General features: G+C 48.4%; 2 protein-coding genes and 1 pseudogene across 6 annotated transcripts; 1 reads left to right on the top strand and 2 right to left on the bottom strand.

The window, feature by feature from the left end:
- Positions 1-1,043: 1,043 nt before the first annotated feature.
- Positions 1,044-3,083, top strand: LOC144115978 (uncharacterized). Its single transcript, XM_077650624.1, has 3 exons — positions 1,044-1,679; positions 1,933-2,138; positions 2,299-3,083. Exons 1-3 carry the CDS (start codon positions 1,065-1,067, stop codon positions 2,798-2,800), a joined length of 1,323 nt encoding a protein of 440 aa, XP_077506750.1. The 5' UTR covers positions 1,044-1,064; the 3' UTR covers positions 2,801-3,083.
- On the bottom strand, positions 3,071-15,201 carry LOC144115977 (uncharacterized). Of its 5 annotated transcripts, none has more exons than XM_077650619.1 (4): positions 15,113-15,201; positions 14,729-14,850; positions 6,242-6,312; positions 3,071-5,210 (listed from the first exon to the last, which is right to left on the bottom strand). In XM_077650619.1, exon 4 carries the CDS (start codon positions 4,998-5,000, stop codon positions 3,606-3,608), a length of 1,395 nt encoding a protein of 464 aa, XP_077506745.1. In that variant the 5' UTR covers positions 5,001-5,210; positions 6,242-6,312; positions 14,729-14,850; positions 15,113-15,201; the 3' UTR covers positions 3,071-3,605. The 5 variants fall into 5 exon arrangements, with proteins under 5 accessions (XP_077506745.1, XP_077506746.1, XP_077506747.1 ...); XM_077650620.1 differs by having other exon boundaries at positions 6,242-6,315; XM_077650621.1 differs by having other exon boundaries at positions 14,729-14,864.
- LOC144115979 (uncharacterized) lies at positions 7,394-9,279 on the bottom strand (annotated as a pseudogene).
- Positions 15,202-17,147: the final 1,946 nt, after the last annotated feature.

Here is a 17,147-nt window from a genome sequence, read left to right on the forward strand (position 1 = left end):
AGGTGGTCAAGAAAGTGTGAATAAGGAGCCTATTCACACGGAAAAATAAAAATGACCCATACAGAAAGTAAAATTTCCCTACATTACAACAATAATATATTAATCTATTTTTCCCCTAAACGTTTAAATTCTCTAGATATAGGAGAAAATCCCTAGGGTTGGCAGGCCTGCGCCGTAGGCTCGGAAGAGCTGGCGCAGTGTAAACGGAAAGAGGAGTGGGTGGGGGAGAGGAGGAGGGGCCGGAGCAGCGAGGAGGGTTATGGAACGCCAACGAGGACTCGCGTGCCGTCGGCTCGCGCGCGTCTCGGTACTGCAGTAAACAAGGCAGCTGAGGCGTGCTTTTTGAGAGCTGTAGAGAAGTTGGCGTTACGACCACTGAGGGTGAACAAAATTGAAAATTAACTTTGTGGGGTTTTTTACGGCACCACGGGTGTTCTTACCCAACAAAAATCCGTCCGTCGCCGTCCTGTTTTAAGCGATGCAAATCTTAAATGGGAGCACAGTTACATGACTGTGTTCGAAAAGTGTGGAAATGACGGGGCGCTTACATCGCACTACAGTGCAAGTTTATCGCCAAACAGAACGGCTGCCAGTGATTAGTTGACCACAACAGCGCGTTTTCCGGAAAGGCGATGCTGCTGTGATCACCCTTGAGATTACTCAGACACGAAAGTCACATGATTCATTTCACTTATTTTTTTTATCGAAAAACATCATTATACTAAGTAAAGCAGTTTTCGGATAGGCAGCACAACGACCTTCACCTCAACCAACGACAGCAGTGGGTCACGTATGTGGCACAGTTATGGCGTCGAACCTTTACCCATGACCTTCAGTTGACCTTTGACATTGGGGTGCCCTTTGGGTTGACCTTAAGAGCACCCGATGGGGTGATGTGAAGCCACGTGATGGGTAACCATGCGCGCAGAAGCTTCCCGCTGAATTCCAGGGTTATTCAAGTTAAGGCACTGCCAACTTTCCCCCTGAAAATTGCTGCTTGTGGTTTGGTTATTGGTGCTGAGGGGGAAAAAAGCGCAAAAAAAAATTCGGCGCCATACGCCGTGATGGCTGCGGTCGACGACACGGCTCATATCGTCGACGGCTGTTGTGAGTGCCCTGCAGGAAAGCTCGCCTGCAACCACCTGCTCGCCGTCTTGCGCACCATCATGCTACTGCAGTCAAGGGGATTCACCGAGGCGCCAGATTCGTTGGCGTGTACAGACTTGCCCCAGCAGTGGAGGGTACCTCGGGGCAGCGCAGTCAAAGGGTGCTCTGTTCAGTCAGTCGACTGGCGCAGTGTGAAGGAGGGTGGACGCAGCACTCCGAGGATTGCTCTGCCAAAGGAGCGTCGTGTGCAGCGTCGAACTCGCCCCCAGCAGAAGGACGCGAAGAGGCGATTAGCGTTGGACCTCCTCGCGTGTGACCCCGATAACGACTTCGCTAAAGGCCTTCTCTTAACAGATGAAGGGGAGTCAAGACAGTCGAGGTTCGGGGTCGTTTCGTCACTATCGCCGCAGAGCTACCAGATGTCCTTGGTGCCCCACGGATTCGATGTGCTCTCCTCCGGGTTGGAAAATGCTGCACTAACTACGGTCGAAAATATCCCAGCCTGGAAATGCTTCGAGGAGACAACTGCATGGCTTCCTCCAGCATACCTCAATGGAAACAGCATTGTGCAGGTCAGTGAGTGCTAATTGACATATTAGTGTCTTTTGGTGCGGCGGCTGCTATGTTCAGAGCACTAGCTAGCCAGCGCTTCATTTTTCAAGGTGTGGATGCAAGAGAATGTTACTATTCCCTTATTGTTTGTGTAACAGGTGAATGTGAGGTATTTCTTCTACATCTTTAGTGATAAGCCATCTAGTCCATTTTACACCAACAGTAGGAACCAAAATGTGTTGCTCTTGCATGGGTTGGCCTATCACAACGCAGGAAATCATTGTGACGACAGAGGCAGCAAAAGCCCTGGAAAGAAACACTCGGCAACAAGCCAAAAGTGCAGCGTGGCAGAAAGAACGAAAACTCCGCCTTACGTCATCTAAATTTGGGCACGTAATGAAGCGAAAGTCGCCATGGACTACCAAGGGTCTTGAGAACATTACGGCGTCCAGAGAACTTTCGAGGGTCCCTGCAGTCAAGTAAGTATCCTTTTCTTTCGGTTCACATGAATCCGTCTATAATATTGATGACATATATTGTGTAGTATAATATTTGCATGCATGTTGATGGTAAAAAGGACTTAAGAAGAAAATTAAATCTATTTTCAGTACATCATCTAAATTATACAATTCTTTTCAGCTACGGAGTCAAAATGGAAGCTGTGGCTGCTCAGCGGTATGAAGATGTGCTCAGAAAAATGGGCCACGCTCCTGTTGTTACCAGCTGCGGGCTCCTTGTTAACCCGGACTTCCCATGGTTGGGTGCCTCGCCCGACATGGTTGGGTGCCTCGCCTCGATCGTATATGATTCAGTAGAAGGCTCCTATGGAGCTGTTGAAATTAAGTGCCCCTATAGTCTGCGGGACTGTAAGGCACATGAACTTCTGGCGGCTGATTTTTGTAGCAGCTTGATTGACAATGTGCCACATCTGAAAAGAGATCACGATTATTTTTACCAGTTCTCGGGGCAGATGGGTATTTCCCAGTTAGGTTGGGGTGACTTTGTGGTATTCGGAAGGCATTTCATTCTCATTGAAAGGATAAGGTTCGAGCCGACTGAGTGGAAGAATGTCAGACGGGTACTGGACGAATTCTACTTCACTACACTTCTGCCATATCTCTCTGGACTTAGTCTGAGGTGAATGAAGCCAACAAAACCTTGAATTCACTCACTGTGCATAAATATAAAAAAGCAGGTTGGCTCTCAGTGTGAGAGAATGGATACAGTCAATGATATCTGCCATTACCAACACGGCTACTTGTAATATAGCCGAGCGCCGTAACCACTGAGCCACTGCAGCGGGTAATGACGCACATTTTAATTTTCCAGCTGAAATAATGTGGAGGAAACGCACTTTGCAGAGGATGTATTGCCTAGACAAGACAGAACTTCCATTCAGTAAATAAAGTGGTTTGGAAAAAGCATTGTTTATTGCCCACATGAAAAACTGTTCAGGAAGCTACTGCCACAGTGCAGTAACTTGTAATAAGGGAGTAATTACTAATTGCCGTCCACCCAAGCGCAGCCATACGGCTACAAAGGAAAGCTATACAGCTTTCACAGAAACTTCGTACTTAAAGAAAAATTCGTCCTTGGGTAACCTTGGGGGATTTCCTAAAACATTTGTCTAACACTGTTCCCACTTCGAGTTATTAATCAATTCAGTCTCGCCCTACCATAGGCTTACCGTCCCGGTTAGCTCAGTTGGTAGAGCAACTGCTCCGTTAAAGCGGTGGTCCCAGGTTCGAACCCCGGACCAGGACGAATTTTTCTTTAACTACGAAGTTTCCGAGTCCTTTGTAGCCGTATGGCTACGCTTGGGTGGATGACAATGAGTAATTACTCCCTTATTACAAATTTACTCCACCTTGGGGGATTCCCCTAATACATTTGTCTAGTGCAGTAACATGCACAGATACTGTGCACAATACACTTGAAATCGCATATCACTCTGCGTCCCTTAGGAGTGGTGGCTGAAAGTTCGTAAGAATTGCACACACCGTCCACATCTGATTTACTAAGGGTACCAAGGTGATTGGAATTAAATGGTCAAATATATGGTAGCCCTTGATTTTTCTTATCTTGCGTTCCACATGAATCCTGATGGCAGCGATTTCTTGGGTTTCTTCGACTTCTGTAGGAGTAAACTGCCCGCGTGTGAGAAAGGGCGGCAGGTTGAGCTTAATATTCTTGCTCTCTAGAAGGTCTGCTATTTTGAATCCTTTATCGGCCATTACAGAATCATCTGGATCAAATGGCATGTTCAAAAATCCACTCTGTACCACACATTCTCTATCGGAAGTGCTTCCTGTGTACAGTTCGGAAACAAATGTCAGTACGCCGTGAGGGGAAATTCCTACAAGTCCTTTCAATGTGTGGGTTGACTTGTATGCTGAGTAGACTTGTGACTGTGTGACAAAAGATGTAGGCACGTCACATCTTATTTCTGTTGCATCTAATATTACGCGTGTGGACGGGTACCTTTCTCTGAAGGCTGGTGGCATGGCTGCGTCGACTGCTTGCCGTGACAGCCACAGTGTCATCTCTGTCAGCTGCAAAAACATATAATCAATCCAGGTGGAGAAAATTCTTGACGCTGTGCTGACAGAGATGTGAAACAGATGGCCGAGGTGCTTATGCAAAAGGCCAACTCTAAGTTTCACAAGTACCAGGAAGATTTGATTTTCCACAGTGATCTTGTGCGGCCTTCCAACATTTTCAGTACTTCGAAGCCCACAGCTGTTGGCTTCGTAGCGAATGATGTTTTCTCCATGTTTGCCGACATCCAGGAAGTTCAGGAGGGAGAGAAAATGATTGTAGCTTGGGAGGCCTGTGTAGAACTCAATATCGTCATTGTTATCTTTGAATTGTTCTATACCAAATGGAGGTGCCTCTTCCAGCTTTTGGATGTTTTTCTGCGCGAGAACCAGTTCCCTGCGAAGCAGGTCTACTTCACTGTTTTTCGATATTAATTGCAGTTTCAGGTCCTGGACCTCTGCTCTGGCTTCCAGTTCTCTTGCCTTGGATGATTTCAGTCGCTCTTCCAAGAGTGCAATTGTTTCATTGCAGGTACAAACACTGCTCCGCACTGTTTTCCCAGGAGATTCCCGCTGTCTGTTGGCAATGTGGCTCAAGTTTTCTTGTATAGTGAAGTCATCCGTTCCTTCGTAAGCTGCCTGCTTATTCTGCATGTCAACCAAGTCTTCATCTAACGAGCTGTTCACGCTCAGATGCATTTTGCGTTGTGCAGGCTGTACATCCACGACTCGCCTCTTCCTTCTTGGTGCTCGCACATTCTGCAATGGTGCCCTTTTGGCTGGTGGCTTCCTTGCAGCTTTCATTTCTTTAAATGGGAACACTGATGGTACAGCGGCCTGGTGCAAATGCCGGTGTCCATTTGCAACATTAGCAACAAAGTCGCTCTCAACAAAATGGAGAGAGCACACCCTTGTCGCCTTTGAGACAGTAAAAAGTGGCCCTTCATCCCTCTTGATGGCTGCTATCCATTTCCTGTAGGTGTCTGCCTCTTTTGGAAACCGGTGGTAGGAGACCTGAAAATAAAACATTATTTAATGTCTGTTGTCATGACTCTCAGCTGTCCATTGCACACAAACATCCCTCTCTCCTTCTTTTCACCACGACCGCATATGTCGTGAGAGAAACACAATAGGCAAACAACAACTTAACTGCACCATGCATACCTTGTTTCTCAGACACTTCCCTCACTGTTTGAAACAGAGGGACTCCGGAACAGGGGGGCCGGTTGCCCGCCAACATTTCTCCAGAGGGAGCAGTGCCCCCCCCCCCCCCCAAGTCTCCAACTTCTTGCACTCGGATCAGATTTCTGACAAACTCTTCAATTTTAGGACGTTATGTAGAGCACAGTGAGGCTGAGCTCGTTCCCTTCATACCCAGCCTTAAAACGTTTAATTTCAGTAACCTAAACCAATCGTGCCACAGTATGAATTGTTGACTGAGCTCTGTTCATGAGCATGATTACTAGCATTGAAACAGTATGAACAGACTTTTTTAATGCAGTCAATCACTTCTAATGTGTACATCTTTATTAATAAAGTGGCTCATTTCAATTCGTTTTATATGAATTACAAATACTTTTTACAGCAAAGTATAAAACTATAAAAAAGTTAACAAAATTGAATAAACAAACAAACTTTAGTTTTTAAAGTCCTGTTTTGTGAAATAAATTTGAATTTAAAAGAACATGTTTCGCGGTGCAGACACCAAAGCGTAACCGCTTATCTCGCCGCCATTTTTGCACCTGTTTTAGAAGGCGGATTGTAACAGCAGCACACAATTGTAAAGTGCAGCATTAAGTCAACACTCTACAGACTTTCCCAGCGGCGGGGCCACAAAAAATCGGACCGCGTACAAAACTCATCGCACAAACGGTTAGTTCAACTGGACTGTTGTCAAAAGTTTCCCGCCATTTTCGGGAGCACGCAAAAGCTGGTAATTCATGAGCATGAGCTACGTTGGGCTGGGTTGACAAAATATATAAAACACGCTCAGCGCAAGCTCTTTTCTGTTGAACAGCTGCACAGAGCTTTTGAGCAGAACTTACGAAAAAACAGATGAGTCTTTCCCTTTGGGTCCACTGCCGGGCAAGCGGGCTCAGCGCTAGTCCTGGGTTATCTGCTAACACAAAATATTCGGGCGCAAGGAAGTTGACAACGGAATGTCGAGTGTCAGATAACAATCACTCAGTATGTGCATACCAAAAGATAGAAAAAACAAATTACTCACGTGCAACACGATCGCACGCTCCTCCCGCCGACCGGCCATAGTGCTACTGAAAGCCACCAATCAGATAACCTTCGTTTGGTTACTTCTACTCGCTTAAAATCTACTTTCCAATCACTGTCCTTGAACCCCAATGCCTTGGGTAAATCAGCCCCGCTGCTTTCCAATGTAGGGTGAAGCTCTTTACAGAAAAGTATAAAGTGTTCAATCGTTTCCTCCTCCAATATGGATTTTTCGAACATATTCCTTTTGTTGCAAACCATCCATGAGCTACTGGTTATGCAGCAGACGAAAGGTCCTAGCGGCATAATAGAACGAGCTGCACAGCACGCTTTTAGATTTCGAAATCGAAACTGATAATCCTCTTTCAGGAAGTCAGCTTAGACTTTTTAAGCATTTTCTACACTCTGAGACATCCAAAAACCTGTTTTTTTTGTCGTTAATGAACTAAATGTTCTTGCTCGAAGCCCGAAAAAAGTGTTCAGCCGTTTCCTCCTCCTCTCCGCACGCAGTGCACAAAGTGTCTATCTCCTGGTACCTGACTCTATACGTCTTAGTCCGCAAAATTCCAGTCCTGGCCTTAAACAACAAAGAGCTTCCCCTACAATTATCATAGATATTTTCTTTGACAATTTGCTGTTTAAAGGTCCGGTATGTTCCCAGTGCAGATTTCGTCGTTTTCCACAGAGCTCTCTCTGTTTCTTTAACCTTTTTCTTAACAGATAATTGCTGATTTGCCCCCTTACTGCTGTCCAGATATTTGCTTGTCAATTTTCTAGTTCGCTTTCTCCATTTCGTGTCAACAATCTTTATATACAGGTATCTGAAAACTTTCCTAGCCCACTGCTTTTCCTCCATCTTTCTCAATCGTTCCTCAAATGCTATCTTACTCCTATCCTCTCTGCTCTCGAAAGACGCCCATCCCATATCACCCTGTACCCCCTGATTTGGTGTATTGCCATGTGCTCCCAAAGCTAACCTCCCTACTCCCCGTTGCTTAATTAATTTCCAGCCTTGCTTGAACATCTGGCCTCATACACAGGACCGCATTACCGAAGGTCAGGCTAGGGACCATCACCCCTTTCCAGATCCCTCTTACCACCTCATACCGTTTGTAATTCCACAGTGCCCTATTTTTCATGACAGCTGCATTCCTACTAGCTTTATTCATTACATATTTTTCATGCTCTGTCAGATACTCAGCACTGTTATTTATCCACACCCGAAGATACTTATACTCATTCACTACTTTTAGCACAAACTCCTGTATTCTATGCTCGCCGCCCTCTTCATTAAATATCATGACTGCAGATTTTTCCATACTTGAAGCCTAATCTATCTCCCTCTGTACTGCATATGTCTAACAACTTCTTCAGGTCTTCCTTATTGTTCCTTCTTTCCTCCATGTTGTCAGCCATTATCACTATCGGATGGATGCATGGATGGATGGATGGATACGGCTGAACCCTTTACATCGGGCCATAGCCTCCTATATGTTTTCATGCCCGCCCACTGAGGGGAGGAACAAAGCGCGCCGTCCGTACCGCCTAGTTCATGCGCCCGCCACCAGATCGCGCTGCCAACCCATACCCAGTAGAGTCACTGGACATACCCAGTCCCAGAGTAGACGACGCGACAACGCTGCTTGCGCGCGCGCGTGGAGACACGTTTGGCGTTCGTATTTGACATGGAACTATTAAATAAAATCGCACGTTGAATTGATGTTTGTACACAATGTGCACCGGAAGTAAGCAACACAAAACATGTTGTGGAGAGCCAGCCCTTCACCAAAAAGTGCCTAACTGTGAGATCATAGCTCACAGTTTGAGGGTCTTTCGTGACAGCGGTTTTATTTCAAACACTTTAGCCATGTCGTGTTTGTCTGTCGCCTTCATTGCAAAATTTGTGAAAATTGGGCGAAAAAACTTCGTCAGCAACAGTTGTAGCAGGTTCTCTTGGTGTCCTGGCGTCGAGCACATGAAGGTTTTGCGCTCGCGGAGTATTGCAGCGGCATTACTCACAGCCTCCTTCAAAGGGTGATTCATGTGCCTTCTTCTTGCGAGAAGAACGCAGATAAATTTCTCTAATGCGTAGAGAACCGCTAAAAGTTGTCCAGATGGGTAGGCGAGTCCACCGCGGTCTTGGTGCTTTATCAGCGAGTCCAAGGGCGCCGAGGCGTTTGGCTTTGCTGACGCTCTCCTCACAATCGATATTTTCTTGTACAGCTCTTGCCAAGTAGCCGCCGACCATAGCCAATGCTGCGACATCTCGAGTAGGAAGCAGAGGCTGTCCTCGCTTGAGTCGCTCTGTGAGCTCTCTACATGCATCTGCAGGGAATTCCTCGCTGGTTCCTTCCCTTGTGTTTTTCTGTTGCGGCAGCGTTGACAAGCAACCGCTGCCTTCTGCTGCCATTACGTTGCTCGTACTTGACGCCGACGCGATTCCAGTATTCAGAGTCTTCTCGATACCTGCGAGAACAGCTCGGGCATCCGTTTGATCATTTGAGCCTGCTGACTTCCTCAGCCAGCCAAAAAACGTCTCGATTGGATCAGACGACATTTTCCTGGTTAAAACAAAGTGAAAGCACATCTCTTCAAGAAGATACCGAATGCACTCAACATTTGAACGAGTTGTCATCACCAGACCTTCGTAAGTCTCCTTGGTTAGGAAGTTCTTCGCCAGGCACTGGCTTTTAAGGTCGGCCAGGTAGTCGAGAAAGCTTGTTTCAAGCCAGATCAGCCGTTCATCGCTTGTAGATTCGAACTGCTTGCAGTCGGCATTGTTCTGGTGTTGTGATGACCCCCATAATGCGCAGGTCCACACGGGACGGAGAGGCAAAGAGACACCGTATGGCTCAGTTTAAACAAACAGGTGTATTCAATAATTACACATGATTAAGATTATACATCAGAGGCTGGGGCGTCCGAGCTTACGTGCCGACGACTTCATGGGGGCGATGGAGTGGCTCCGGAGTTGGGCTCGAGCGGTTGCTGGCAGAAGCTGCACGCCGTCGGGCTTCGGCGCTGAAGGCCCTCTTGGCGAACGGTGTCGTCCTGAGCGTGCGTTGCAGTAGAATTTCAATAGTCGTCCGTTTCTTCGAGGATGGTTCACAAACCCTTCCTCTAGTGTCGTTCGGCTTGGAAGATGAACAGGAGGCGAGCTTGTAGATGATGACAGCAGAGCATAATTTTACAACATACATATACAGAGAGTTAAACTGGAAAAAATCAGAACTGAATTTACAAAAGAACAAACTTTGCACTACTTTACTCATCGACCGGGCAGGTTAGTGCCTAAGTAGCATCACATTACATGCTAAGCATGGAGCCCCAGCTCAGACTGGACTGCATCCGTTTACATGTGCTTTTAAGCACTTGATTAACAAAGGACTAAGGGCGGTCATTTCCAGTGGCCCGCCCAAAGCATCAATTCTCCAATCCAAAATAACATGCGAGATGGGGACCACCCCTTGGGTTGGGCTTAGCCTCGAACCCAGAGTCTGTTAACAATACAAACTAAATAAACAACAAAAACGCCACCACTCTCTCTCAAGTGAGAGTATACACAGGCTCTCTCTTCGGAGCTAATTCACTAGCGCCTGTCTTTCCACATTCTTGGCGAGTCTTGCCTGTCCGCCATGACAGGTGTCCGTCACGGCCCTTCTGGGAATGCTCTTTTGTTCACGAGGCACGGCGGTAAGCTGTGGGTGCCTTCCCGGCGATAGCCCACGTCGAAAGGGGAAGGAGGGAAAGAATGTTGTCTTCGCGGTAGCGCATAGCGTCGGCTGTGGTACGGCGCGCTCTGGCCCGCTGACAGCTCCCTTGTCCTGGAATGTGCCCGGAAATTGGGGAGGATAAAGCCTGTTTCCCCGGGGCGGCGGCGGGTCCGGTTGTTCTGGTCGTCACTCAAAGAGCATGGCTGGGTAATTGATGATGCCGCTGTCACGGGTCTCCGTCTACGCCGCGCCGTCGAACGTGGATCCTCGTAGCACACACGGAATGTCACACTCGCTCACCCTCCAGAAGAATGTTCTCCGAACATTTGAGTCCACGCAGCTCCCCTTGTCTTTCTGAATCGCCTCGCACAGTGCGTCCGACAAAAACACTTTTCGCTGCACTCAACACCACTGCACAACACCATATGCCTCCGCTGTCAATACTGGCGTCTCCAGGGGCAGCACTGATCTTCTTTTACAGATAAACATGAAACTCAGCACCCAAGCCTCTCCTTTCTAGTCCAAACTGGACGAAATAAATTTACCACAGTTACAAAGGAGCTCCCACTTCTAGCACGATCACGGCACAGACAAAAATATAGATAACGAAAGGAAGTAGGGCAGGTTCTGCATGCGCTCCGCATGCTCTCCTGTGAAGGTGTTACTTAATGACAGAAAGGTTTAACTACCAACTCCGATAACTTAACACATAAGCACATAGCAATGTTATGAGCTGCGGCATTACACAATTCTAACCAGTTCACAACTCCGCTCTGTTTACGCCATTAGTCCGACTTAGCTTTCCGATTTCGCAGCGGATATCGGCCTTCATGAGTCATACTAAGTAAGTCTGTGCCCCTTTGTCTGCTTTGGGACTCGCGAGGGCTCGTGGCAGGAGCCTCTCCTGGCGTTATCTGCGCGGCAACCTCGCGCGCTTCTTCTTCTAGCAATGCATGAAGTAAATCCGGTGGCATTCCGGCCGTCACCTCGGGCGCCTGCCGAACAAATGCAGGAGAGGGCGTTTCTTGCGAACTATCTGCGCGCTCCGCTTCACTTCTGTCCCCATCAAAATCCGCGCTTTCCCTTTCCTCATTTCGTGAATACTGAACCGGTGCCGACTTGAGGCGATTTGCGTGTATCCTTATCAAACGCCGGTTCACGTCTCGGACTCTGAAGTTTACCGGAGAAAGCTTCTCGACAACCTCGCACGGTCCTCTCCACTTCGTCTGGAACTTACGAGCTAGCCCAATCTGCCTTTGGCAGTTTTCAATGTACACGCTGTCCCCCACATCAAACGGCGCGTCTCTAGCACTGCGATCGTGCACCTCCTTCCTGCGCTTCGCCGCTTTCTTTAAGGACTCCTTTGCGATGTCCCTCGCCACTTGCAAGCGCGATTCTAGCTCAACCTTATAGTCGTCCAGTGAAGCGTATGGGACACGACGGGGGCCCTCTGGCACTTCACTAGGCTGGTCCGGGTCTCGGCCGTAGAGAAGAAAGAATGGCGATTCGCCCGTGCTCTCGTGTGCTGCGGAATTGTAGGCAAACATTGCATACGGGAGCCACAAGTCCCAGTCCCGCTGGTCGCGCGAAACAAAATGCGACAGGAACCCGGCCACGGTTTGGTTCAGTCGCTCCACCGCGCCGTTGCAAGCCGGATGGTACGGTGTTGTCTGCTTCTTAGCGATCTTAAGCAGCTCGCAAACTCTCCTCATTAGCTGCGACACGAAGTTCGTTCCCCGATCTGTCAAGAGTTGCCTCGGGGGTCCATGTCGGAGCACGATCTGTTCGACAAATGCTCTTGCAACCGTGTCTGCCTTCTGATCTGGGAGTGCTACCGCTTCCGCGTATTTTGAAAGGTGATCGACAAATACTAAAATGTACTTGTTTCCGGAAGTGGTCGTGGGCAATGGGCCCATTATGTCCATACCTGTCCGCTCGAAGGGAGCCGAAACCTCAGAGAACGGCTGAATTGGAGCTGGTCTTCGTCCCTTGGGTGTTTTTCTTTCGAGACAGGAATGACACTTCGCACAGTAGTCTCTAACATCCTGTCGCATGCCACTCCAAAAGTACAAACGCTCCACACGCCTGCGTGTCTTTGCTACGCCAAAATGACCGGCGCATGGCGCATCGTGAAACTCGCGAAGAACCCTTTCTGTCCACGACCGAGGTATGACGACTCTCTCCCAAGCGGTTTTCTCTGGTCTCCCTTTCCTGGTTGGCCTCGTGCGCCGACACAGGGTGCCGTCTTTGTCAATGAAATAACCTAGCTGTTCGGGGTGAGACGGTGCGCCCTCTAAGCTTTCGATTATTCGCTTCAGGTCAGGATCTTTGCACTGCTCTGTGCGTAATTCGGCGGGGTCGACTACGGGGACAAACTCATCTATAGCTGCCACGGCAGCTGTGCGGCTGAGTGCATCAGCATTCAGATGTGTCTTTCCTGACTTGTGCTCAACTTCAAAGCAGTATTCCTGCAGGTGTAGATTCCATCTAGCGAGTCGCGAGCTAGGGTCCCTGACACTCATCACCCATTTCAGAGGATGGCAGTCTGTGACTAGCTTGAATTTGCGGCCGTAAAGGTAGCATCTGAAGTGCTTTACTGCCCAGACAACGGCGAGGCACTCCCTTTCCGTAGCTCCGTACTTTTGCTCTGTGGGGCTCAGCTGTCGGCTAGCAAAAGCAACGGGATGTTCTTTGCCCTCGATAACCTGAGATAGCACGGCACCAACTGCGAACTTTGACGCATCTGTGGCCATAACGAAGGGCAAATTGCATTTTGTAGAGGCTCTTCAAATGGCTCGCCGTTATTTCGCCGCCTTTTCCAATGTCACGCGACAAAAACTGCGATCGCACGTTTTTGACTAAGTGGCACTGATCGAATGCTAAGAAAAGCTTTCGATTCGGTGTTGCTGGGTGCTCAATGCAATGCGTGAGGCTTCCGTTGCATAGAAGTTGGAACGCTATAAGACATTGATTTTGTGATTGTCGGTGACGATGCGCACGACGAAAAATCCTATGTCTTCAACTTCCTTCAGGACGTGTCGAATGAGCGTGTGCAGCTCGCGGCCAGTGCAATTTCTCGTGAAAAAGTAGGCCACGGGTATTTTGAACGAAACTGAAAGGCCGTTGAGGTCGAAGCACAGAAGTGAGTTGGCTAGCACAGGCTCATTTGTTGTTTCCTTAGGAAAGCTCCCACCGTAGTCTACTTCGCCGATGAAGGCGTCCCTTTGTTTATGGTAAAGTAGCCTCTGTTTCACGCGCATTTCGTCTACAATCAATGAGCACGCTCTGGCTTGCGATGAGGGATGAGAAGCGAGCTCGGTTGACAGCCTTTGCTTCACGAGTTCCGTCACGCCGATTTCTCCACGCGATGAGCCCATAAAACGCTCCAGAGTGCTTCGACTGGGCAGCTGGAGAAAACCAGTAGTCCTTATATGCTCGTATGCGCGAGTCGAGAGGTTACGTAAAACCACAGCATGGCGCACTGTAAGATCAGACCACATTGGTTTCGTTTTCCCGAAATTCTTAACTTATTCTACTAATAATGACGCAGCCAAGTCATCCTCCTTCGATTTTTCGGCAACTTGGAGGAATGCATGAACAAAGGACTCTTCCTTGAGCTTTTGTATCTCCTGTTTGCAGTTGTCGACCCTATTCTTGAACCGCTCAATACGCGCGTTTGTCTCGTTCTTAGCGCTTCCACTTTCGTTTTTCCACTGTCGAAACCGAGAATTGTGAAGACACCTGCACTGCTCTGTCCATTCGCACAGTCGCGCTGATGCAGCGCTCGCTAGCGCCGTTGTTCACGGCTGGCAACGGCTCTGTAGCGGTGCAGTCGACAGGTGACAAATCTTCAAAGCCGACGTCAACAACCGGCAATTCGTCGAGCGGATGCGGACTCGATTCCATTTGGTTGTCGTCACTTCGGCGGTGGTGGGTTGGCTAGCGCAGCAGCCTCGCGCTTTTATGCGAAGCATACTAGCCGCACAACCGAGCTCTTCCTTGCTGCGCCGCGCGCGGCCGCGTAGCTACCACTTGACCTACATCGGCGCACCACGTGATATGACGTCACAACAGCTGTGAAAGCTGGGGCTCAACTCGTGCGCTCGCTTGCGGACGCGCAGCCTCCGCCGGCGGCCTAACTCCCGCTCCTACCGCTAGGAGATACTGACGTCACGCAATTATATAAAAGGCGACGCACTCGTTGAGTCAATTGAGCAGCGAGATGTCGGCCAGAGAGAGGGCGGCTCGCCAGACCGCAAAGCGCAAGTTACAAAGAGCCACGGAAACGGGAGAAGAACGAGAAGTACGGCTTGCCAAGCGACGTATGCTTCGCATCCTAGGCTTAACCATAAGCTAAGCCAGGTCATTTTTCACTGACGCATCGCTTCTGTCTCTTTTTTTAGGAGGCTGCAAGTACGCCGGATATTCTTCGAAAATGCTGGGGATAGCGTCTTTCTTAAGTTTCCGAATTTTGCAACCTTCCTTAAAGTCAGAGGAACTGAAGTGTCGGCTGCATACAGTCGAATAGCACGACGTCGTATTCGGTGCCCAGTTTTCACGAGAAATGACTTTTAGCCATTTTGCGCACAGTACCGGATCACTTGGTATTTCGTGGAACGATACGCCCGGCGTCCGTTGTTTGCTGGATGACTTGCAGCGTGGCACACAGCAGTACGGCATCTTGTCGGGCGCAGGACACCACAACCGATTCCACACTGCAGATAGAAAACTGATTGGGTATAAAAAAGAAAGTAACACAAAGAAACGATAAGAACTATGCATCGTAAATCGCTGATTTTATAGTAGTAAAGCAATATACATTGCAACGACGCCAACAACTAACACGTGGTCGCGGAAAATCTAGTAAACAAACGGTCGGTTCATTTGTGTACACTGCTCACAAATTCGGTCATGTATTCCTGATATTTCAAGAAAAAAAATATAAACATGCTGCTGTCGCAAAACGCACACACTTACCTGCAAACAACACGACGGAAATCGCACAACTCTTGCTTTACGGATCGGTTTGGGTGCTTCGATGGGCCTCGACGCCTAGCTGAGTCTGCGAGAGCATGGATAGATGGATGGATGGATGGATACGGCTGAACCCTTTACATCGGGCGGTGGCTCAAGCCACCTAGCCATGTCTTGTTAAATTTTACTCCTGTCTTGCTTTTAGCCACCAATCAGATAACCTTCGCTTGGTTACTTCTAACCTCTTCAAATCCACTTTCCCCTCACTATCCCTAAACCCCAATGCCTTGGGTAAGTCAGCCCCGCTGCCTTCCACTGTAGGGTGAAGCCCTTTACAGAAAAGTATCAAGTGTTCAGCCGTTTCCTCCTCCTCTCCGCACGCAATGCACAAAGTGTCTGTCTCCTAGTACCTGACTCTATACGTCTTAGTCCGCAAAACTCCAGTCCTGGCCTCAAACAGCAAAGAACTTCCCCTACAATTATCATAGATATTTTCTTTGACAATTTCCTGTTTAAAGGTCCGGTATGTTTCCAGTGCCGATTTCGTCAGCATCCCTGTTTTCCACAACGCTCTCTCTGTTTCTTTAACCTTTTTCTTAACCGATAAATGCTGATTTGCCCCCTTACTGCTGTCCAGATATTTGCTTGTCAATTTTCTAGTTCGCTTTCTCCATTTCGTGTCAACATTCTTTATATACAGGTATCTGAAAACTTTCCTAGCCCACCGCTTTTCCTCCATCCTTCTCAATCGTTCCTCAAATGCTATCTTACTGCTAGCCTCTCTGCTCTTGAAAGACGCCCATCCCATATCACCCTGTACCCCCTGATTTGGTGTATTGCCATGTGCTCCCAAAGCTAACCTCCCTACTCCCCGTTGCCTAATTTCCAGCCTTGCTTGAACATCTGGCCTCATACACAGGACCGCATTCCCGAAGGTCAGGCTAGGGACCATCACCCCTTTCCAGATCCCTCTTACCACCTCATACCGTTTGTAATTCCACAGTGCCCTATTTTTCATGACAGCTGCATTCCTACTAGCTTTATTCATTACATATTCATTACAAGTATAGCTTTATTCATTACATATTCATTACAAGTATGGGGTGCGAGCGCCTCTCGCGGAGAGCCGAGGCGTAAATCGAGGAGGAAAGGAGAGGGCGACGGACGGTCTCCGCACCACCACTGCGCGGGCATGAAAAAATATAGGAGGCTATGATCGGGCGGTGGCTCAAGCCACCTAAAGCCCCTCCATGACGTTTTTTTCCGAGAAAACGGTAGCGTCATGGAGGGGCTTTAAAGCCACCTAGCCATGTCTTGTGAAATTTTACTCCTGTCTTGCTTTTAGCCACCAATCAGATAACCTTCGCTAGGTTACTTCCACGACCGGCTTTATTACTTGGCGACCTGTCCACCGGCGCCGCCTCCGTAGCCCCCGATTTGTTAGTTCGCTAGACCGCCGCTGCTCTCCGTGGCGCCACAACTTACCCCGACGCCGAGTGCGGGCTGGCGTAGCGGTAGCAGTCGCTGCTTCTTGGCTGTGTTTTTGTGCGCGTCTGCGAACTGTGTTTCCGGCTGTTCTGCTTGCTTTCAGCATACGTGCTAAGAATTTAATTATATCTGACAGCCTTTATCTTTCGTAGGCCGTGAAAATCATCGCCCGCGATGGTGTATTGCTGCGTTCCGCCCTGTAAATCAAGCGGGCGCACAGCAAGACTGCATTGCATGTGAAGGCTGTCTCATTAATTTGCGGGCACCAGCCTCTCAATCTACTAGGGTAGAGCGGGGTAAAATGAGACATGTCTCGTCTAGCGACATCTAGCGTAAAACCTTTTAGATTAAGTAGGTTTCTTAAACCAAGATTAAGTGTCCAATAAATGTATGTTAAAAACGGCAGGAATCTTGAGTTGCCCACTTCCGGAAAAAATTTTGGAGCGACATTCGTGGAGTGCAGTGCTGCCAACCCTAGAGATTTTCCCCTAGATCTAGGGAATTTGAACTTTGTTTAGGGGAAAAGGGATTATTGTTGTAATCTAGGGAA

The sequence above is a fragment of the Amblyomma americanum genome, chromosome 1 (assembly GCF_052857255.1).
Source record: "Amblyomma americanum isolate KBUSLIRL-KWMA chromosome 1, ASM5285725v1, whole genome shotgun sequence".
NCBI classification, from domain to species: Eukaryota; Metazoa; Arthropoda; class Arachnida; order Ixodida; family Ixodidae; genus Amblyomma; species Amblyomma americanum.

Excerpts from the sequence above, each read along its gene's own strand:
- LOC144115978 (XM_077650624.1), top strand. The coding sequence starts at position 1,065 with ATGGCTGCGGTCGACGACACGGCTCATATCGTCGACGGCTGTTGTGAG. Across the intron at positions 1,680-1,932 it reads ATGGAAACAGCATTGTGCAG|GAAATCATTGTGACGACAGA; the intron begins GTCAGTGAGTGC and ends ATCACAACGCAG. Across the intron at positions 2,139-2,298 it reads TCGAGGGTCCCTGCAGTCAA|CTACGGAGTCAAAATGGAAG; the intron begins GTAAGTATCCTT and ends AATTCTTTTCAG.
- LOC144115977 (XM_077650619.1), bottom strand. The coding sequence starts at position 5,000 with ATGAAAGCTGCAAGGAAGCCACCAGCCAAAAGGGCACCATTGCAGAAT.